The sequence below is a fragment of the Cervus canadensis genome, chromosome 21, assembly GCF_019320065.1.
Source record: "Cervus canadensis isolate Bull #8, Minnesota chromosome 21, ASM1932006v1, whole genome shotgun sequence".
Classification (NCBI taxonomy): domain Eukaryota; kingdom Metazoa; phylum Chordata; class Mammalia; order Artiodactyla; family Cervidae; genus Cervus; species Cervus canadensis.
In genome coordinates this window covers 38,217,559-38,240,495 of record NC_057406.1, presented here as the reverse complement: position 1 = coordinate 38,240,495, position 22,937 = coordinate 38,217,559, and the positions used below count along the sequence as shown (strand labels likewise).

General features: G+C 35.6%; 2 protein-coding genes across 5 annotated transcripts in view; one reads left to right on the top strand and one right to left on the bottom strand.

Annotated features, from left to right (window-relative positions):
• ERGIC2 (ERGIC and golgi 2) overlaps positions 1-10,498 on the top strand; it is a 40,405-nt gene extending 29,907 nt beyond the window's left edge. Inside the window, exons 11-14 of the mRNA XM_043440532.1 lie at positions 2,952-3,049; positions 6,419-6,581; positions 9,169-9,251; positions 9,413-10,498. Of these exons, the coding sequence (XP_043296467.1) occupies positions 2,952-3,049; positions 6,419-6,581; positions 9,169-9,251; positions 9,413-9,475 (407 nt within the window). The 3' untranslated portion in view covers positions 9,476-10,498. The remainder of the gene's footprint in view (positions 1-2,951; positions 3,050-6,418; positions 6,582-9,168; positions 9,252-9,412) is intronic.
• Positions 10,499-15,666: 5,168 nt separating this feature from the next.
• Positions 15,667-22,937, bottom strand: part of FAR2 (fatty acyl-CoA reductase 2) — a 177,246-nt gene continuing 169,975 nt past the window's right edge. For all 4 annotated transcript variants that reach the window (XM_043440822.1, XM_043440821.1, XM_043440824.1 and 1 more), the window contains 2 exons: positions 18,532-18,659; positions 15,667-17,645 (listed from right to left, as the gene is read on the bottom strand). In XM_043440822.1, the coding sequence (XP_043296757.1) occupies positions 17,483-17,645; positions 18,532-18,659 (291 nt within the window). In that variant the 3' untranslated portion in view covers positions 15,667-17,482. The remainder of the gene's footprint in view (positions 17,646-18,531; positions 18,660-22,937) is intronic.

The window sequence follows — 22,937 nt, the reverse complement described above, 5'->3', positions numbered from 1 at the left end:
AGAGTTCTAAAATGCATGCTATACTTACCATATCAGAAACATCTCTGGAGAAGTTTACAAACATCAGAAACCTGGAGTTTTTCTAGAATGGTTTGTTGTTAATACAGAAGTAGTTCAGATATTTTTTATAACTGTTTGTTTTAACCATCTGTTCCATTTAAAATTTCAGCTTAACCAAATATGAATGGATTATTTTCTTAAATTTTGTAGCAAGTTATCAGTTCTCATATTCCCTGAAGATTTTTGGTTGCTTTTCTCCTTAAATACTCATATTGTGTGACATACCTTGAGGACTTCTAAAGCTTCCATATTGTGTGACATACCTTGAGGACTTCTAAAGCTTCCTATGCTTTCCTTTTGCAAAAGAAGTCTAGCCTCTGCAAAACTAATTAAGGATTTTATTTTTTTTAATTCAAATAGATTTATTAATGTACAGTATTTTACTCTGTTAGCACAGTGTTGTAATCAGATACATTAAAGATGCTTTATTTAGAATTTTCACATTCATGAGTATTTTATGTTTCTGTTTGGGAATGTTTCACTTAAGAAAACTTGACACATGTGAGTAGAAACATTCTGAGAGTTATAAGCTTTATTCTGTGTAACCTCATGTTAAGTACATGTTCATTCCACAGCGAAATATATTAAATATTACCTGAGGTGCTCATTTGAAACATGTTGGTTAATACTTTGTTTCAGGATCCTAAAATGAATTATAAATTTTTATAAAGAAGCAGATTTAAAGATGAACGGATTACTTTTCAAAAGACTTTTGAAGTTCACTTGTTCCTAAGTTCAGGGAGACTAAGGTGTTTAGAGTTATTTTGTAAAATGCCATGAGGTGAATGTCAGCAGGTTTTCAAATCTTTAAAACATGTATGCTCTTCTCCTGCCTAATATATATTCTGTTGCGCCTCTTTTTCAAAAAAAAAAAAAAAAATTCAGCATCACAGATCTGGTGGGATCAGGTAACTGCCCCCTCTGATGTAGGAGTTTTCAAGGGTTTACTTAGCAGTGACATCTTTAATGCTGTGCAGATTTGGACAGCAAAGCTTGCAACAAAATCTATTGCAACAGCATTTTCTGCCTTGCCTGGTCATTAAGTTACCTAGCAATCTTATATATTAGACAAATAGTCCGTAGCTTAAAAAGCTCTGGCGTTTCTTTGACCCTCATGGGTTATTATTCATTGCATTGGTACTTCACTCCTCATGGTATGAGATTTCGTTTGTCTCTCCTTTTTTCCTGCAAGTCTTAATTTTCCCACACATGTGTACAGCATTGGTTGTAACCTCACCACTCTCAATTTCATCTTTTTTCATAAATACTTAATACTTGAACACCTTCTGTCATTTTCACTTTACTATTTTTATTTATCATATAATAGAGTTATAAAACATCTAAAAAAATAAGCACAGATTGAGCGGTTTACTTCATATCAAAGAACAGCTCAAAGGATGAAAGCTCAGCTGACAAGTCAGTTATTGGTGGTAGACAAAGTTGACACCCTCTTGCTCTAATACTATCTGTGATAATATTTAGGATTTAAATTGAAATTGATTATAGAAGAACTGGCCAAAAACTGTTCATGTTTTTGAAAGTGATAGTGGTACAAGCATTAGGTGAACTAAGAAGTGGTGAGGTTGAAATAGGCTTTGGTTTATTTTGTTGGAAACTTGTCTAATGTAGTGTTAAACAGACCATTACTCTTACTTCTCCCTTCTATCTATAGTTTTACCTTTCTCTCTTCTATTCTGAATTATGCTGAGATAAGAGACTGAAAAATTGAATTGATGGAAATAAAAATTTATTCATGCTGAGCAAAAGAAGCAGGACACACCAAAGTACATACATATACTTCCATTCATATGAAATTCTGGAATCGACAAAACTGGTGTGTAACAATAGAAGGTAGATTAGTGGTTGGGCTAGGCCAGATATGGAGGGAATGGACTGAAAGAGATTCAAAGGAACTTTGTGAGGGTGATTAAAATGTTTTATTCATGTACACAATTTTCATAGACAATTATTACCAGATGATGTGAAGTATGTCACAAACATAATGAGGCCCTATCACTTACCTAACTGAAATTATAGATAAATATATCTAGTTCTACATTTTCTAGAGTGCAAGATCTAGAGAATTAACATGCTTTTTTATTATGTGAATTGTTTAAAATCAATAATTAGTAATATAATGCTTTTTCTGACGTATTAAACCTAGAAAAGCCTAATGACTATGTAATTATAATCCCTTTAATTACATAGTGACCCCAGGCCATCATTAAGTAGTTTCTTTTTTTTCCTGCTATCATATTGATTCTTTGTATTTATCCAAAGATTACATTTTGATTCATTTGGCTGAGTGGTACATGCTTAGTCACTCAGTTGTGTCGACTCTGTGACCCCATGGACTGTAGCCCACCAGGCTCCTCTGTCCATGAAACTTTCCAGTCAGGAACACTGAAGTGGGTTGCCGTTTTCTACTCCAGTTTGGTTTATTTGTCCAATGGCTAATTCAATTTTGGTTTATTTTTTTATCTTAAGATATTAGTAGAAACTGAAAATGTATCTTATGGTGGTTATATACTATTATAACTTTATTTTTATTAGTTTCTGTACTATAAGGAACTGCTTTTTTATTTTCCATACTTTATAAAAGGATGCAAATGACTGTAAAGGATATCTAACGAGGTCACTAGCTCATCTATTTTTTTGACATCTTCTAATAGATATGTGTGTGTGACTTTTATGCTTACTGAGAACTTACTTGTTTTATCAAATGTGAATTATTGCTTTCATTGATTCTTTTATAATACTTTTTTGTTAGACATTGTTATAAATAGCATTAAATCTCAGATTAGATGTGTTTAATAGAAGAATGATATATTTGGAAGCAGTTTCATTGCTACTGGATTGATGGAAAAAACTACATTTTGTTTTTATTCTAGACAACCAGATGTTTCAATATTTTATTACAATTGTGCCAACAAAATTACATACGTATAAAATTTCAGCAGACACCCATCAGTTTGCCGTGACAGAAAGGGTAAGTTGAATCCAACTGGTAAAATGATTTTTTAAATCTTATATCCTACACATATATATTTAAAACTTTGTATCATGTACATTGTTATTAGATGTTCATAGGACATTTAGAAAAACTGACAAAAAGATAAACATTAAATTTCAAATTAAAAAAATTTAAATTTCAAATTTTAAAAATGGAGGTGGGAGGGGGGATCGGGATGGGGAATAAGTGTAAATCTATGGCTGATTCATGTCAATGTATGACAAAACCCACTGAAATGTTGTGAAGTAATTAGCCTCCAACTAATAAAAAAATTAAAAAAAAAAAATTTAAATTTCAAAAAAGAAATTTAATAAAGTTCAAAAGCATTACATTTCAAAAAGTAGAATTCTTTTTTTTAACACATATATTATTTTTGAAATTATTTTCCATTATAGGTTTAAAATGAATTTTTTAAAGCATTTATAGTTCTGCTACAAAATTAGGTTGAAGTATCAGGTAATGTCCTCCCTCACTTAATATTTGGAATGCATTGATTGACCTTTTATTTTAAGCAAATAAAATATCAGAAATGGGTACTAAATATATGTTTTAGAAGAAGAAAAGAAGTAGATTTAAAAAATCTAGAATGTTTTCTGTCAATTAATAAAAAACTGTTAAACTATGATGATATTAGTTATTTTACTTTTAATATCTTAATTTTTAATGTTTTCCTATGTATTGGTATAAGCAGGTTTTTATCTGCCAACAGATTTTCTAATTTCACCATTATTTTTTAATTAATGCACCTACCCTGGGGCATGCATGGTTATTGTGACTTACATAGCAGGTTTAGAGGGTTTTCCTTCTTAAGTTAGGGCTTTGTATTCATCTATTAATAATTGAGAGGAAAAACATTCTGTAACCTTAGGGTAGAGTGGCTCTATAAATATTGACAGTGAGGAGCAGAGTTTTAGAATTGGACAGTTTAACAGATTTCTCATCTACTCTGGGACCATATTTTCTTTCTTTCCTTCTCTTTTTTCTTCTTTTGTTTATTTTTTATGTTATATTTACTTATTGTGTTCAAATATGATAAATATTCAAATACTAGTATCCAGAAAAATTCCAAAATTTAAGTGCTTTAAAAATTGGCTTTCCTGCATATGAGATTTTCCTTTGATAATCTTATGACTTGTGTTGATTATGCTCTCAATAACTGTAGAATTTTCTTTATTCTTAGGAATCTAAGTACTGAAGTTTTTATGGATGTAGTGTCATGTGTTTATAACTTTTCAAATGGTTCAGAAGAGAAAAATCAAGTGTGTGTATATATAAAACTGTGTGTGTGTACACATAGAAACTAGCTAAAGTGTTTATAAGTATATATTGTGCTTGCTTTTCTGTATGGCTGGGGAGATACCATTTCTTACTAAGGTTGGCAGCACTGGAAGGTCAGGCATTCTACACAGTGACAAGGCTTTGGGGAAAATGAGTGATATACATTGCTAAGAAAGTGTAAAGTGGCATAATAGCTTGGAAGGGAGTTAGACAATATCTGGAAAATGATGTATGTGTTTACCCTTTGACACAGCAATCCTACTTCTATAAATTGAATCCAAAGATACAAGAAAATAGAAGTGATATGTATATGAGGCTATTAGTTGTGTTATTTGTAATTGCAGAGACTGGAAACAACCCACATGGCATCCACACATGGGGTAGCATGCAACCTTAAAAAGAGAGAGAGAATATACCTGTTTACTGATATGAAATTATCTCCAGGATTTTTTTTTAATAATAAAAGTAAATCAAAAAGAAAAACAAATAGAATCTCAGAGCATTTGGCCTTTGTGGGGTGTGTTTGTACTAATAGGGTAACTACAAGAGTTGTGTTTCACTGTCAGAAAAAGTAACTGAAGTTGGCAGAATGGATAGATGATAAGGTCAGCACTGACCTTCATTGGTCCTGAACCAAAAGTGAACCATTATGAGTCTTTTGTTACGTAGACACCGTGATCCCTGAAACAACATCCACTCATATAGATGGTGACAGTGTATTTATTATTTTGGCATTATATTTAACTTATCAGAACTCTTAAGATGAAGTAATTTTAAATTGGAAAGTTGGTCAATGGCTTGTAAGGAAGCTTGTAAGGAATACGCTTACAACAGTAGTTCTGTTGTGCTAACAGGCAAAGAGATTTTGTAGTGCCCACGTGAGTTGCTATAATTTTCCTCATTATTTGTCTTCCTGAAGCTTGTAGTTTAGTTACAGTGTAGTAGAAACAGGTAAGGCTTGACACGAAAGTCATAACAAAGCTCTGGGTATCATAGTTGTTTCATGCTAGGATGTTGTTGTTCAGTTACTCAGTTGTGTCTGACTCTTTGCCACCCCGTGGTCTGCAGCATGCCAGGCCTCCCTGTCCTTCACTGTCTCCTGGAGCCTGCTCAAACTCACATCCATTGATTTGGTCCTCTATCGTCCTGTTCTGCGTTCAGTCTTTCACAGCATTAGGGTCTTTTTTGATGAGTTAGCTCTGTGCATCAGGTTGCCAAAGTATTGGCGCTTCATCATCAGTTCTTCCAATGAATATTCAGTATTGATTTCCTTTAGTATTGACTGCTTTTGAACTGTGGTGTTGTAGAAGACTCTTGAGAGTCCCTTGGAATGCTATGGTAGAAATTTATTAGAAGTTTGCAAGCTTGATTTTTGAAGTATAAACAGGATGAAACAAAACATTATTTTCTTACTCAGTGTGCACACTGTGGTTTGTAAATTTAGTTACAGTCCTTTCAAGAAAAAAATTTCATTTAAAAACTGAACCAGCAGTCTTTCAAATTAATACATTCTTTCTTCCTGTACTATATCTCATATAGTTTAAAATGAACAACAGAAAATGAAATTGTTTTTAAATTTTTTCAAATGACAGGAAGTAAGTATAATTATTTTGTAAATTCTTAGTGAAGAAATATTACAAAAAAGTATGTTAAAATAGGAATGTATTGGGTTGGCTAATAAGTTCATTTGGGTTTTTCCTTATGATGCTACAGAAAAACCCAAATGAATTTCTTGGGCAATGCGATGGTTTTCAATGATTTGGCCATTGAAGAATGTACCATATAGTTTTAAAGTCTTGGGTTAATAGAGACCTTGTATGTAAAGTGATTTTTTTGAGAAAATAGGAAAGAATGATTCAGTTCTTTTGATTGCTTCAAAAGCCAGCCATACAAAGAATACAGGATAGAGAACTTGATCTAGCAGCACAATTCATGAAGAGATTTGGATGTCTTGTTCTTGTTCAGGAGGGCTGGAGGACTTCCTGTTGTCTGTATGCAAATAGCCTAATGACATGAATCCTGTTGTGTCTTCCTCCTCTCTTTCCCCTTCCTTTTGCCTTCCTTTAGGAACGTGTTATTAACCATGCTGCGGGCAGCCATGGAGTCTCTGGGATTTTTATGAAATATGATCTCAGCTCTCTTATGGTGACAGTTACCGAGGAGCATATGCCTTTCTGGCAGTTTTTTGTAAGACTTTGTGGTATTGTTGGAGGAATCTTTTCAACAACAGGTTAAGATTCATTCCTGTTTTTTTTTTTTTTTTCTAATTTCTAAAAGTATTGCTCATACTCATTCAAGATACTTTTGCTCAAAAGGGGCAAAAAATATATACATTTTCATGTTTTGATATTTAAAGAACTTTTTCTTTAAGATTTAATTTCAAATGTCAAAGATTGTATTGATTAAGTGTTAAACTTAAGTTCACTGCATTCAGTGAGTTAAGGGAGATTACTTAGTGTGGTTGGGCTTCCCAGGTGGCACTAGAGGTAAAGAACCTGCCTGCCAAGGCAGGAGACGAGAGAGATGTGGATACGTTCCCTGGGTCAGGAAGATCACGTCAAGGAGGAAATGGCAACTTACTCCGTTATTCTTGCCTGGAGACTCCCATGAACAGAGGAGCTTGGTGGGCTATAGCACATAGGGTCGCAAAGAGTCAGGCACAGCTGAAGGGACTACACCCACAATGTGCTAGAGAGAGCCTAGAATTGAACCCAGGTTGTGTCATTTACACGGTGGTAGCCCTGTGTCAGTCACCTACATTTTCTAAAATTTCCTCTCTATAAAAATGGGAATAATAATATCTAACTTGCAAGTGTGTTGTAGGATTAGATGAGAAAATGCCTGGAAACAGTAGATAGTTTGAACATAAATTTTCTTTTTCAATTAAGGTATTTTTAGCAGTACAGAATATAAAATTATATTTTATGATACATTGCACTATGAAATACATGCAGCCAAATTTTAGTTAATAATATTTTATGAGTTCTGATCATTTTGCTTTAAGATTATGGGATTTTCTCAAAGATAACTTGAAAGAAAAAGAAGTGCTATATTGTGAAAGTTAAAGTGTTAGTCACTCAGTCATGTCCGACTCTTTGAAACCCCATGGACTGTAGCCTGCCAGGCTCCTCTGTCCATGGAAATCTCCAGGCAGAAATACTGGAATGGGTAGCCATTCCCTTTTGCAGAATTGTAATTGTGAAAATTTGAAAGGATAAAGGAAATATTAGATTGGTGCAAAAGTAGCTGAAAATAGAAAGGATAAAGGAAATATTAGATTGGTGCAAAAGTAGCTGAGGTTTTTGCATTGTTGAAATTTACCATTTGATGTTAGAATACATTCTGAATTGCTTATGTATACATCATTTTAATGTGCATTTCTTGCTTTATGTTTTTGGCTAGTGACTTATTACTTGCTGTTTATTTTATATATATTTTAGACTATGGAAATGATGTTAGACAAAAAGCAAATTTAAGCGATTTTCTTGAGTTCAAAATGGGTTGTAAAGTAGCCAAGACAACTTGCAACATCAACAGTGCACTTGGCCCAGAAACTGCTAATGAACATACAGTGCAGTGATGCTTCAAGAAGTTTTGCAAAGGAGACAAGAGCCTTGAAGATGAAGAGTGTAGTGGCCGGCCATTGGAAGTTGACAGCTTCAATTGAGAGCCATCATTGAAGCTGATCCTCTTAGAACTACAGAAGTTGCAGAGGAACTCAACGTCAACCATTCTCTGGTCATTTGGCATTTGAACCGACTTGGAAAGGTGAAAAAGCTTGATTTAAGTGGCTGCCTGTGAGCTGACTGAAAATCAAAAAATTCATTTTGAAGTGTCTTTTTTTTCTGTGCAACAACAAGCCATTTCTCAATCTGATTGTGATGTGCAACAAAAAGTGGGCTGTATATGACATCCAGAGATGACCAACTCAGAAGCTCCAAAGCATTTCCCAAAACTAAACTTGCACCAGAAAAGGGGGCATGGTCACTGTTTGGTGGTCTGCCGCCCATCTAATCCTCTGTAGGCGAAATCATTACATCTGAGAAGTATGCTCAGCAAATCAGTGAGAGGCACCGAAAGCTACAGCACCTCCAGCTGACACTGGTCAACAAAAAGGGCCCAATTCTCTACAACAACTTGTCCAAGCATCTTAATCACTTCTTACAGGGAAAATGCTTCCAAAACCAGCAGGAGGCAGAAGATACTTTCCAAGACTTCATCGAATCCCGAAGCACAGATTTTTATGCTACAGACATAAGCAAACTTATTTCTCATTGGCAACAATGTGTTGGTTGTAATTGTTCCTATTTTGATTAAAAAAAGATGTGTTTGAGCCTGGTTATAATGATTTAAAATTCAGTCTGAAACTGCAGTTACTTTTGTACCAACCTAAATAGTTCCTTTTTTATGCTAACTTCTGTTTAGTATTACATGGAGTTTATATTTGGAATTATATTTTTTTAAATGAATGAATAGCTTTTTAATGAAAGTTTCAGTTACTGCTTTATTTATAACAGAGTCATTTAAATTTGTGGTAGTGTAAGATATATTAAGCACCTTTGAAAAGATTGCTTTGTCAGGGTCGTGAATTATGTGGCCGTCTGATTTTGAAAAGAAGTTCACTTATTCTAAAATCCAGTTGTCTTGATATTTTTAACTGTGGATGTCAGTAAAGCAAACTGTTTCCTTCCTTAACCTGTTCCATTGTAATTAGTTGAGTTTTTTATTCTGACTCACAAATTTAGGAAGTAAATAACATAGGAAGAAATTTCATTAAAAACATAATTTAATTAAAAACAAACATTTTGTTGTTACAGGCATGTTACATGGAATTGGCAAATTTATAGTTGAAATAATTTACTGTCGTTTCAGACTTGGAGCCTACAAACCTGTCAATTCTGTAAGTGATACAGTGATGTCCATCCTAAGTCATAGTATTATTGTTAAATCTAAATATTAGCTCTTGGTGCCTGAAAGAAATTGCCCAAAATAAAGCATTATGTTTAGAGGAAATAGTGTAAGAAATAAAACTCATACTTTGGTCTTTTTGTTCCTCCCTAGGTTCCCTTTGAAGATGGCCACACGGACAACCACGTACCTCTTTTAGAGAATAATACACATTAACACCTCCCAAGTAAAGGAGAAGAACTTTTTGCCTGAGACATAAAACCTTTTTTAATAATAAAATATTGTGCAATATATACAAAGAAAAGAAAATATGAATGAGAAGCAGAAATCAGACCTGGGGGGAAAAAAAAAACCCAAACTGAAATCCTATATGTTTCGTGTCTGTTACAAATGTTCTAGAAGAAATTATGCAGCTAATCTAATCAGTGAACAAGCCCAACTGGAGTATTGCTTTGAACATGACCCCTTCTGATATTTTCATAGCAGATGGGCAGTATTGAAATCAGACCTTGCTTCTTGATGACAAAGAGCCTGAAGGAAGAAGTCAAACCACATCTAAAGAAAATGGCATTGATAAGTGCAAATGTTTTCATCTCTTTGTTTTTTTAAAGATATGATGTCAGAATAAAATATGTAAAACATATGGAAAACTAGTCTAGATTTTAAAAAGTGTGGGCAGGTCACATTGTTAATAAAGGAAAAGGCGGGGTCCCTATGTTATAGCCATATTACTGTTAAGCCATAATGACAAAACCATTTATCCAGTTTTGGGTCTTAGGATGGTAATCGCTTTTCTTTAAACTCTGGCTATTGACATTTCTGATTGTTCAAGGCAAGGTCGTGAAAGACTAAGGTAAATGCTTAGAGGGGCGGATGCTGTAATACGTAACAGAGGTATCATTCACAAATTGTATGGGCATGTATGCAGGGAGAAGAAAGCACATGTTTAAAAAAGATGCTAAGTTTCCTAATCTGATCCCTATTCTTGTTATAGTTTGGAAACGGGGAGATCCACTGCTAATGATGAAAATTATCAGTTTGTAAAATATTAAGAGGAAAAGTGGCATTTTTTATGTGTTGTGATAGTGGGCAACAGGGTAACTTTAAAATAGACGTATGAGGCAAATATTTAAGTAAGACAAGACAATGTCAGATCTGAGAGATTATCATATTAAACAGTGTCATATTAAACATTAATATGATTAAATGTTTATCATATTAAACATTTTAACTGTAAAACTGTATTATGAAAGAACCATCTGCATTCAGAGTGTCCTGAATGTGATTGATTCTGTATTAGATTGTGTTGGACTAGATTTCTTACTGTTTAAGGATTAATTTTACATTTCTAGACTATAAAAGATTTAAAAAAGAAGGGTATATCACTCAGGTGCTGTTAAAACCTAAATTTGAAATATGTGTGCCAACATCATTTTTACTTTTGTAATGCTTAATAATAACAGTAGAAGAATCATCAACCAATTCCTCGTGGTTTAAGTCTTTTAGGGAAATGGGGAAACAAAAATTCCAGGTAAGTAACAAGACCAAGACTAAAAGACAAGATTGTAAATGGTTTTTAGAGAATAGGACATCACAAGTTAATTCCTTTCTGTTAAAAGGTAAAAGGAAAAAAATGTCCTGTTGAAAGCAGTTGGGGCAGATAATGGAAAGAAGAAGAAATACTGATAAAACTACTTTATAGTAAAGCTTATATAAGAATGCTATTTTGCAAATAATAAGCATCATTGTTTAAAATATACAGTTAATATGATTAAGAGCCATTAAGTTAACTGACTAATATAAATGACAAGTGTATGCTTTGAAAGATTTTCGAATTCAGAAAATTCCAAATAATGAATGGCCTTCTCATTATTTAGAAATTTCTGATTTCTTCAGATGTTATTTCCAATGAAGGTAGACTAGGAAAAGGAATTTTTAATTAGAATTTTAGCTGTTTTAGACTGAATGTTGGTTCTGTGAATCTGCTTGTCAGAAAATTCGATTAAGTTTCAGGGTTATTTTAATAGGAAAAACTATTGATTTAGAGCTATTTTCTTTCAATTAGGATTATAACAGTTGAGTATCTTTAAGAAGGATTTTAAAAATTATTTTGGTACTTATATATGATTTTTAATTGTTACCGTTTTGTTTTCCAAATACCATATTAAAATTGTAATGGTATTAATCTGTCCCATTAAAACTGAGTATAAAAAGAATTTCTTTGAAGCAAAATCCTACTTTGCCATTGATTTCCATTTTAAAAGTTATGAAAGGTTTTCACCTGAAACTCCTGGAGTAGTCAGGGTCAGATTTTGGGCAATCAAAGTATTAAGATTCTGACCAGCCCTTTGTATGATGGGTGATGAAGTACACTTGTGTATTAGGATTTAGTAGCAGTTTTTGACCTCACCAAGTGTTTCTTTTCCATGGCAGAGAACACTGTACTGGCCTATCTGTCTATTGGCATGTACCTGGGGATGCCTCCAGTAGGATACCCAAGTTTATTACTCAGTTTTTTTTACTTTATTAGGGCATTCATAGTATCTATGTGTATATATTCCATCCTAAACATTTTAATATTGAGATCTGGAATTATGTGAAATGAGGTTTCTTTTTCATCTGTGTTTGCATACATTAGCCTATAAAAAGAGATGAAATGTTTAAATGAAAAAGATGAATAATTCTCTGCTGCAGTATTTGTACACTTCAGACTACCTCTTGGGAAAAGCTTAACTCAGAATTACACATTTCTAATTCTTGACTTAGATGATTAATATTATGCTTTTCTCATATACATTTTGATATAAAGCACTGAATTTTTGTAATAAAACTTTACTAATGACAAAGTTTATAATCTTTAATACAAGCTTTGGGATTCATAAAGGAATGACTAAGATCTAATTTTTTTAATGGTATAAAGACAGATGTTGTGCATTGTCTTTTTGTGTCTTAGGTTAGTAATTCAGGTACCAAAAATTAAATTTACATGCAGCTCCTTTGTTTCACAATTTAAAACCTTTAAACTTAAGTTTGAGATGTGTATATATTTTAAATTACTTAACCTGAGCTTTAGGATCTTTAAAATCTCATCAGGCCTTTAACCTAGTACTTAAGCTCTTCCCTGTCTGCTTGGAGGTCTAGCAGACCTTTACGCCAACATGAGTCACCCTCTGTCAGCACTATCCAAGTAGATCACTACTTGTTCACTGCCTTATGGTATGAAGCCTGGAGTAATATCCAGGTACTATTTATTTATGGTAATTCCTCCCACCCCTTTTGGGATATTTTAGTGGCTAAATCAGCATTATTTTAAGAGTAGGAAACAAAATGCCTTGGATTTTTTTTTCTTGTAGTTTTTAAAATTGTTTTAACAGAAACAGAAAAGACTCATTCAGCGTCTCAATCCTAAAGATCTGGACTCAATAAAATAAATTGTACAATAATTTTTTTGTCATTTTACGATCATGTACCCCCAAATAAGCCTTAGTTCCTCATATCTAAGCTGCTTTTTCCTCCTAGGAAACCTACAGCAATCATCATCATTCAATATCTTTCCTTTTGCCTCAGTGGAGCTAAATTGCTGTATCATATGGCATTTATTCTATATTTTTCCTGTTACGAGTGAGTGAGGAATAGAGTTGACTCCAATTTATACACCTGTAAACAGATTATAATCAGCAAAACATTTAATGGTTTTATTTCAGTGACTGCAAGTTGTATTTATCAAAAGACATTAACAATTCTTCCAAATTCATTTATGCCATTTGTGTAATAATTTTAACGTAAAGCCCAGAATGAGGCGGTGTGGCAAAAGGTATACACTGATGTAAGATACATACTACATACTAAAGCAGACCTTCAACAACATGGCATATAATTATGTAGTAAATATTTTGTAAATTCTCTTCTGCTTTCAAGCAACTATACAAATTAATTGGGTGATTTCTTGTATTGTACTCACCTTTGATTTAAGATATTTTTCTAGAATTGATGAAATTGACCCCACTCCACATCTTTCCAACCCGTTTACAATTCCAGCTTGAAACTGATATTTCAAATAAAGGAGGGATACACCTAAAATATTAATCCAATTTATATCAGAGAGCTCTTTCTAGCTGTTAACACTCAATTTCAGTTAAGTATTCATTGTCATAATTGTATCTGCACCTCACAGGGCATTTCTCTCTCTTAAGTCAGTTATATCTTAAAATCGGCAATTCTAGCAATTTGTTTTATTTTTAAAAGGTAATCTAGATAGCATTTTTTCATATATGTATATGGTTCCCAAACATAATTTTTTAGATTTGCAGAGAAAATGTACAGGGGAAAAGTTATGTGGAAATTGGCATGTGATTCTTGTGAACTTTGAAACATTAATATTTTTAGAAACGTTCAGTTTATTCACTCAGTCATGTCCGACTCTTTGCAACCCCATGGACTGCAGCACACCAGGCTTCCCTGCCCATCACCAACTCCTGGAACTTGCTCAGACTCGTATCCATTGAGTCAGTGAGGTCATCCAACCATCTCATCCTCTGTCGTCCCCTTTTTGTGTATTCAATCTTTCCCAGCATCAGAGTCTTTTCTAAGGAGTCAGTTCTTCGCATCAGGTAGCCAAAGTATTGGAACTTAAGCTTTAGCATCAGTCCTTCCAATGAATATTCAGAACTGTTTTCCTTTAGGATTGACTGGTTTGATCTCTTTACAATCCAAGAAACTTTAGGCTGACCTAATTTAATTGTTAATGCTCACTGTGAGATAACACACTACTTGACTGTTAGTTCCTTCTCAAGTCAGTTTTACCTTGAGATTCTAAATCAGTTATTTAAATGAACTAAAAATTTAAATGAGTTAAATTTTATACTAGCTGGAGATGTTAGGTTAGTATAAAATTGTGAGAAATGTTTTTCTGATTTGTGTGCCCATCTGCCTCAACTTTTTCTAGAATTAATTGCCTCATGTGTTGACTGTTTTCAATTCTGTAATGTTTGTTACTGTAATATCTTGTGGGTGCAGAATATAGGGATTACCAAAGCATTTTAAAAGTAACCTTTTCTTTGTACTTACTGTCCCCTTCTCCATCAAAAATAGAAAGTTCTTACTGGATTGTATATATTAGGCACTCAAATTATTGTTAGTTGGTCTTGATATAAAGTAGCTAGGGGTTTTCTTTCATGCGGATACCTACTTTTACAGCTTAATCATCCCAAGAGAACTTTGTGTCATTTCTCTAATACCACAGGTAGAACATTCTTCAGCATGTGTTACCAAATTGCAAGTCCATGTGCCTGACAAACAGTAAGGTCTGTCAATTCTAAAACATTAGAGTTTGGAACAGAGAAAGGTTTATTACAGATTCATACAAGGAGATGGGTGGCTCATGCCTTAAGAAACCCATGTAGTGAAAGCTTTCAACAAGCCCCTTTAAAAGCAAAAGGTGAGAGAGAGGCGTGGTTAGTTGTTGCAAACTTCTTGGCATCAGATCCTTTGTTCTTGAGGTCAGGTCATGATCAGGGAACAATATTCTTGTAAATCTCTACCGAACCAAAGTTATTCTCTGTCCTGTCAAGAAAGGGCAAGGTCCAAGGCACAATTTGCATCCTCCAAGGTCCTGGTCCTGGCTAAGAGGAGGCAGATCTCAGTTGGCAGCTCCTTCAGGGCCCGGTCCCCAAACCCTGCCAAGCTGTCATCTCTGCCATGCACCCAACCCACCTTGCCTTCGGTCTCCTCAGGCTGCCCAAAAAGTAAGGGGAGACCAGATCTCACAGACTGCAACCAAGGTAGGTGGCTGTGCTGTTTGGTAGCAGAGACAGGGATGGGGGAGAGGGTCACTGCTCCTCAAGGTCTGGGCCAAGGCTAGTGGAGGGCCTTAGTGAGGGCTCTGGAGCCCTGCAGGACACAGTTCCCAGTCTGTTCCCTGGGTCTTCCAGTTCACTCGCTGGCCCAAGGCCGGATGAGCAGGAGGGCCTCCAGGAGAAGGCCTGAATGTGCCTTTCCACCTGATGACCACCACACCACTGACCCTTGGCTGAATCACTTCCCTAAAGGTCCCTCCTTGACAGTTACTTGTGGGGCGTGCCAACTGTGGCACTGACCAATAACTGTGCAGGACAACTAATGGTTGCTCACTGACAGACTGCTGCTTATGGGTGGGGCCCACTGAGGCACTGACCAATGGCTGAGCAAGACCTGTTGCCTAGTAACAGGGTGCAGAGTAATGAGGCACAGCAGTGGCTACCCGTAAGGGCTGTGCTCATCCCGCTCTGTACCCTATTAAAGGTGTCTGAAAAAACAAAGCATTATGGGTATGTGTTAATTCATATTCATCTGGTAGTTTCTTTTTATTTTCCTAAAATGAGGGAGAAGATCTACTGCAGTAGTCAACAGTTAAAGATACAACACTAGAAGAGAGGAAATCAGTCTTTAATTCAAATTTTCATTTAATCAAGTCAAAACTGAATGATCAGTGGAATTTATTGAATTGGTGAAACATAATAACCAAAAGATAGTAAATTCTTAGAACTATTATGTTTTATCCAATTTCATTGAGTTATATCTTGATTTCATTTTTATCATCTATAGTTTTTATCTTAACTCAAACATATTACACAGAATTCTCAAACTGAAGATAACCAGGTGCTTTCTTTCAGAGCTGGGTTTTCTGCCCTGGAAAGTAGTTGGCATAACTTAGATGAGATTGAGAAAGACATTGCCCAGAAGAGCCTCCCTGCGCTGACCCCAAGTGCACTTTATGGGGTTCAGAAAAATTTCCAATAATACTGGGCTAGAAGTTGCTCTCACAGTTCTAGTACACTTCTACCACCTGGAAGTGCCTTTCTGAGTATTAACCAATTATCCCAGGAAGTGAGCATATGTATAACTACCATTGAATGTTTTATGCTCATATAGTTTTCTAGTAGTTATGATTATTTTTAGTTACTTAGGCCCCAGGTACTGTTATCTGAATTGTATCCCATGTTTTTAACATGAAGGACTGCAATCTAAAATGCACTCATTTCTCAAATATGATGAAAGTTGGGATAACAGTTATATTATTAATATAGGATTTTGAGAACAGATTTTTACTAATTCATTTGCATTATTCATAAAATATTTTTAAAACAACACCTGTTCTCTGAACTTTGAGTCACTTAATGAAGTCTGTCCTCTTCTGCTGAACATTGTACAGGTAACATTCTGCAACTGGAGTGATCAAGATACTAGCAAGTCCTGGTGAAAGAGTGAACTTCCCCACAGAAAATATGACTAGCATTTAAATTTTTATTTACAATTTTGCTCTTCTCAGTGCAAAGATCAGGAAAATGGGTTTTTACGTGATTTTAGCCTAGGCCTTCCTCTAACATTAGTCACTAATCGAAGGCCTGGGCCATATAAGCTTAAATATCAGGGATTTGGCCACTTTAATGAACAAGAAGAAAACTCTTAAGAGGAGGTAATCAGGAAAATTGATGATTCAAAAGATTTAGAAATAATAGTTGTCAAATTCAAATTACAAGAACCAATTTTTACTTAAAAGCATAATAATCAGCCATAATGAAAATATGCTTGAGCCCTCACTCTATACACATTATTTACACCTCTTGGTTCTCTTCAGGTTTCAGATGTGGGTATAGTTAAGGAAAATGTTAGATGTGAACCCACTTTTCTAATTCCCCCAGCCCTCAACCAGGACTCCATAGTATAGCACAAAAAGAAAGCAGAAACCTCCATGGAGAATTGTTTCTCTTACAGCATTTATGACAATGTTGAGACCTTTGTCTACTTATCTTGATTTTCAGCCTTTATACTAAGTACACTATACTAAATGGTTCCAGTGACAACTGCCTTTCTTTAGCATATCTCAGCTTCTGCCATGTGTCCTCCCATGTTTACTGAGTTGACATTAGTCCTCTCAAGGAGAACAAAGCTAAATAAGGGAAGATGGGTGTCCTTTGGTGTTTTATATTCAAGAGCACAGAATAGTGTTAAGAAACAATCTGGAAACAATTTTTCCCGAAAATTTGTATGATAATTGGCTAGGATATGACTTTTCTTCTCTCACTGAAATGAAATGAAAATGTATAGTTAAGAAATAAGGATGAATACATGACAGCACATTTGACAGGTAATAACGGGCATATTTGTCACCTAATCTTGAGAACCACAGTTGCTGTTTTAGAGGTATCTGAGAGGTTCCAGACAAAGGGAGATTGCCAAATGTTCTTAGACCTTGAGTGTGCTAGATGCCCTAAAGTAGGAGAGGAATTTGTAACAGAAGCTCACGATGAAGAACCACACATTCCGAGCCACCTGAGATCTTGCAATGAGAAGACGCCAGATGATGAGGAAGAGAGCAGTATTAAAGAGGTAGTGAATATTTCGGAGCCTGAAAACAGACGTATATAACCAAAGTCAACAGAGTACCAAATACCCAACTATATTACCTAAAAATAAATGTATCTTTTCCTGGCTATGACCAGCAAATAATTAAGCGTCCTCAGGCATGTGGCACTATCTGATAGCCTTTTGATTTTGATATCTTTCATTTCTACCACTTTCCTTCTGAGTAATCATATTTCTACAATATTCCCCTGACTAGTTTCCCTTTCTCATACCTTTCTGCTTTAACCTGTCTTATAAACATGGCTAATATAAGCTTTCTTAAATACACTTTAATCATGGTACTGTATATCACAAATCACTGATTCTTGTTCACTAGAGGGTAAATTCTAAAGTCTCACCTTGCTTTTCAAGGTCCCTGTCTGTTTGCAATCAACTTTTCCCATCCTGATCATCTCTGCATTAAAAACCCTTTGCTTCTACCAGAATTATGCAAGACTGCTATAATTCTATGTTCCTTAGGGATTAATTATTGAAAAAAATTTCAGGCAGTCAATGCTACTGAAGAACAGTTAATTGATTCGCCCATGTTAAATAGCATCATCAGGTTTCCTGCCTGTTGGGCATTCTTTATATCACATTATGACAGGATATGGTAGAAGAAACAAACAGATACAAATCTGGCTCCTCCGCTTACCATGTGCGACTTGCCCACTTCCCTCCTTTGAACCTAAATAGTCCCTTGATGGAAATGGGATAACAAAAATACTACCTGCCTCATAGAAGTGTGGTGAAGTCTAAATAAACAGTGTATGATAGGATATATAGTATAAAGGCTGGAAAAATATTAACTGTTCTGCTTAAATTTCATGCCTGGTATAAAATGAGCTACACATGCTAAGTACTCAATAAATGTTAACTGTTATACTTACCTTTTTAAGTGTTGCTTTGCTTCTGGGATCCCAGCCATATCCTCTTTCAATAAGTACTTCTTAACTCCTAAAACATAATTTTCAATGTATTCTAACCAGTTCAACTGACGTATATCAAAGTTGAATACCTGAAAGGCAAGAAGAGATTATGGATTGTCAGAATTGCTGGATGATCACTTTGCACATTTGATGAAGTTTCTTTTATATAAATGAGTGACATTCGGTTTGAAAGATTTATGTGATACCCCTCCAAATGAGATTATTTGAGCTGTTATTTTAAAGGCAGTGATAATATGGATTACCATGCACATAGAAATATTTAAACATTCAGTTCAGTTCAGTTGCTCAGTTGTGTCGGACTCTTTGTGATCACATGAACCACAGCACTCCCGGCCTCCCTGTCCATCACCAACTCCGGGAGTTTACCCACACTCATGTCCATTGAGTTGGTGATGCCATCTAACCATCTCATCCTTTGTCGTCCCCTTCTCCTCCTGCCTTCAATCTTTCCCAACATCAGGGTCTTTTCAAAAGAGTCAGCTCTTCACATCAGGTGGCCAAAATATTGGACTTTCAGCTTCAACATCAGTCCTTCCAGTGAACACCCAGGACTGATCTCCTTTAGGATGGACTGGTTGGATCTCCTTGCAGTCCAAGGGACTCTCAAGAGTCTTCTCCAACACCACAGCTCAAAAGCAGCAATTCTTCAGCACTCAGCTTTCTTTGTAGTCCAACTCTCACAACCACACATGACTACTGAAAAAACCATAGCCTTGACTAGATGGACCTTTGCTGACAAAGTAATGTCTCTGCTTTTTAATATGCTGTCTAGGTAGGTCACAACTTTCCTTCCAAGGAGTAAGCATCTTTTAATTTCATGACTGCAATCACCATCTGCAGTGATTTTGGAGCCCCAAAAAATAAAGTCAGCCACTGTTTCCACTGTTTCCCATCTATTTGCCATGAAGTGATGGGACCAGATGCCATGATCTTAGTTTTCTGAATGTTGAGCTTTAAGCCAACTTTTTCACTCTCCTCTTTCACTTTCATCAAGAGGCTCTTTAGTTCTTCTTCACTTTCTGCCATAAGGGTGGTGTCATCTGCATATCTGAGGTTATTGATATTTCTCCTGGCAATCTAGATTCCAGCTTGTGCTTCATCCAGCCCAGCGTTTCTCATCATGTACTCTGCATAAAGTTAAATAAGCAGGGTGACAGTATAGAGCCTTGACGTACTCGTTTTCCTATTTGGAACCAGTCTGTTGTCCAGTTCTAACTGTTGCTTCCTGACCTGCATACAGGTTTCTCAAGAGGCAGGTCAGGTGGTCTGGTATTCCCATCTTTTGAAGAATTTTCCACAGTTTATTGTGATCCACACAGTCAAAGGCTTTGGCATAGTCAATAAAGCAGAAATAGATGTTTTTCTGGAGCTGCCTTGCTTTTTTGATGATCCAGCAAATGTTGGCAATTTGATCTCTGGTTCCTCTGACTTTTCTAAAACCAGCTTGAACATCTGGAAGTTCATGGTTCATGTATTGCTGAAGGCTGGCTTGGAGAATTTTGAGCATTACTTTGCTAGCGTGTGCGATGAGAGCAATTGTGCGGTAGTTTGAGCATTCTTTGGCATTGCCTTTCTTTGGGATTGGAATGAAAACTGACCTTTTCCAGTCCTGTGATCACTGCTGAGTTTTCCAAATTTGCATATTTGGCATATTGAGTGCAGCACTTTCACAGCATCATCTTTTAGGATTTTAAATAGTTCAACTGGAGTTCCATCACCTCCACTAGCTTTGTTCATAGTGATGCTTCCTAAGGGCCACTTGACTTCACATTCCAGGATGTCTGGTTCTAGGTGAGTGATCACACCATTGTGATTATCTGGGTCTTGAAGATCTTTTCTATAGTTCTTCTGTGTATTCTTGCCACCTCTTCTTAATATCTTCTGCTTCGGTTAGGTCCATTCCATTTCTGTCCTTTATTGAGCCCATCTTTTCATGAAATGTTCCCTTTGGTATCTCTAATTTTCTTGAAGAGATCTCTAGTCTTTCTCATTCTGTTGTTTTCCTCTATTTCTTTGCATTGATCGCTGAGGAAGTCTTTCTTACCTCTCTTTGCTATTCTTTGGAACTCTGCATTCAAATGGGTATATCTTTCCTTTTCTCCTTTGCTTTTTGCTTCTCTTCTTTTCACAGCTATTTGTAAGGCCTCCTCAGACAGCCAGTTTGCTTTTCTTTTTCTTGATGGTCTTGATCCTTGTCTCCTGTACAATGTCATGAACCTCTGTCCATAGTTCATCAGGCACTCTATCAGATCTAAACGTTGATCAAGCACAAATATTTGGCTTTTAGGAAGTCTTAGAAATTTTAAGGAACTGGTATTAGTCTGGTGAAACCTAATTTAATTTCAAGTAAAGGAGAATTATTTTTTAAGAGAGAATAATACATTGGGAACCAAGACAAATTACATATGTTTTTCTTTCCATTATTAAATTTTGTTGTTGTCCCCTTGGCCTAGCACCCTTTCCTGAAATATCACTACTTCATTTTCCTGATTAAGGTAAACTTTGAGAAGCAATTCCTAAGGACTAACTAAGCTGAATTTATATTCTAATTTGCTTTAGATATGTTTATCCGCTGTCTCTTGGCATGCCACTAGATGGAGCCCTTCAGAACCATTTAGAGTAGAACACGTAGAACACTAGTGTACTTCCTCCTCTTACAGAATGCCTTTTCACGTTGCCACCAAAAATCTTAAGAACAAATTTCCTACTCAAATGTAGTGACTTAGTAGAATCTTGTAGGGCTTTCTAGGTGGTGCTAGTGGTAAAGAACCTACCTGCCAATGCAGGAGGAAAGAAGAGATACAGGTTCAATCCTTGGGAATATCCCTTGGAGGAGGACACAGCAACTCACTCCAGTATTCTTGCCTGGAGAATCCCATGTACAGAGGAGCCTGGCGGGCTATGGTCCATAGGGTCGCAAAGAGTTGGACACAACTGATGCAACAGCACACACAGTAGGATCTTACAGACTAAACATGAATGTCAGTTTTTTTCATTCTTGCTCTTTAGTTCATATTTTAGTACATATTTTCCCTGGCTTATATTTTATTTCTGCTTTGTTCTTTTACTACATGTATTTACTGCAAGTTACCTCCAATCTTTGTGCAGTAAATTGGAGTATTAACAAGGAAAGCAGACAAGACTAATGAGTTCCAGAGAGCTTCACAGACTTATCAAAAAACTACTTTCTAAAAGTAATTCTGTATCACTTTGTTTGGATATTTTTACTTTCCACAGTACCACCAAATGCTGCTTATTCATCTATATATGCAGAGAATTTTATTTTTATGCCATTTCATACTTCTAGATTTAGATTTCAATGAAGCCCTAGTTTGGAATCCTTATTCTATATGGCAAATGAAACTGAATTCTGAGCCACACCAGAGTTTGGCAATTATGCAAGTATTCAGGACTATTACCATTGCTAAAATATTTTGCAAGCATATGTATATGTGAAATCCACTGCAGCTTTCTTTTCTTTATACAAAATTTTTATTTTAGGTTAAAATATTTGTAAAGTGTCAAAATTGAAACTATAAGCTTATTATCTTTTGCATTATTTAGATGGGTAAATTCCATGAAGAAAATGAAATAAAGATAAGTCACATGATATTTGAAGCTAATTTTAAAAGTAATTTATAATAGCATGATGGGTTTTTAAAAATAATCTGGTTTGATCCACGTGTTTTAAAAATAGGTGCTTTGAAGAATTTTGTCTATACAAGCTATGTAAACATTTCTGGGATAAAGGTTCTATTTCATGTCCATCTTAGAGTTACTTGAGCTTCCCCTGTAGCTCAGTTGGTAAAGAATCTTTCTACAATGTAGGAGACCCCAGTTTGATTCCTGGGTCAGGAAGATCCACTAGAGAAGGAATAGGCTACCCATTCCAGTATTTGGGGGCTTCCCTTGTGGTTCAGCTGGTAAAATATCTGCCTGCAATGTGGAAGACCCGTGTTCGAACCCTGGGTTGGGAAGATCCCCTGGAGAAGGGAAAGGCTACCCACACTAATATTCTGGGCTGGAGAATTCCATGGACTGTATAGTCCATGGAGACGCAAAGAGTCGGACACAACTGAGCAACTTTCACTTTTCAATTTAGAGGTACTTAGCAATGATTTCAGTTAAAATATTCCTCTAAATCTCAACTGGGCTTTCCTGGTGGCTCAGTGGTAATGAATCCATCTGCCAATGCAGAAGACATGGATTCAGTCCCTGGGTTGGGAAGATCCTCTAGAGAAGGAAATGGCAAGCCACTCCAATATTCTTGCCTGGAGAATCCCATGGACAGAGGAGCCTGGCAGGCTATAGTCCATCAGGTCTCAAGGGGTCAGCCATGACTTGGC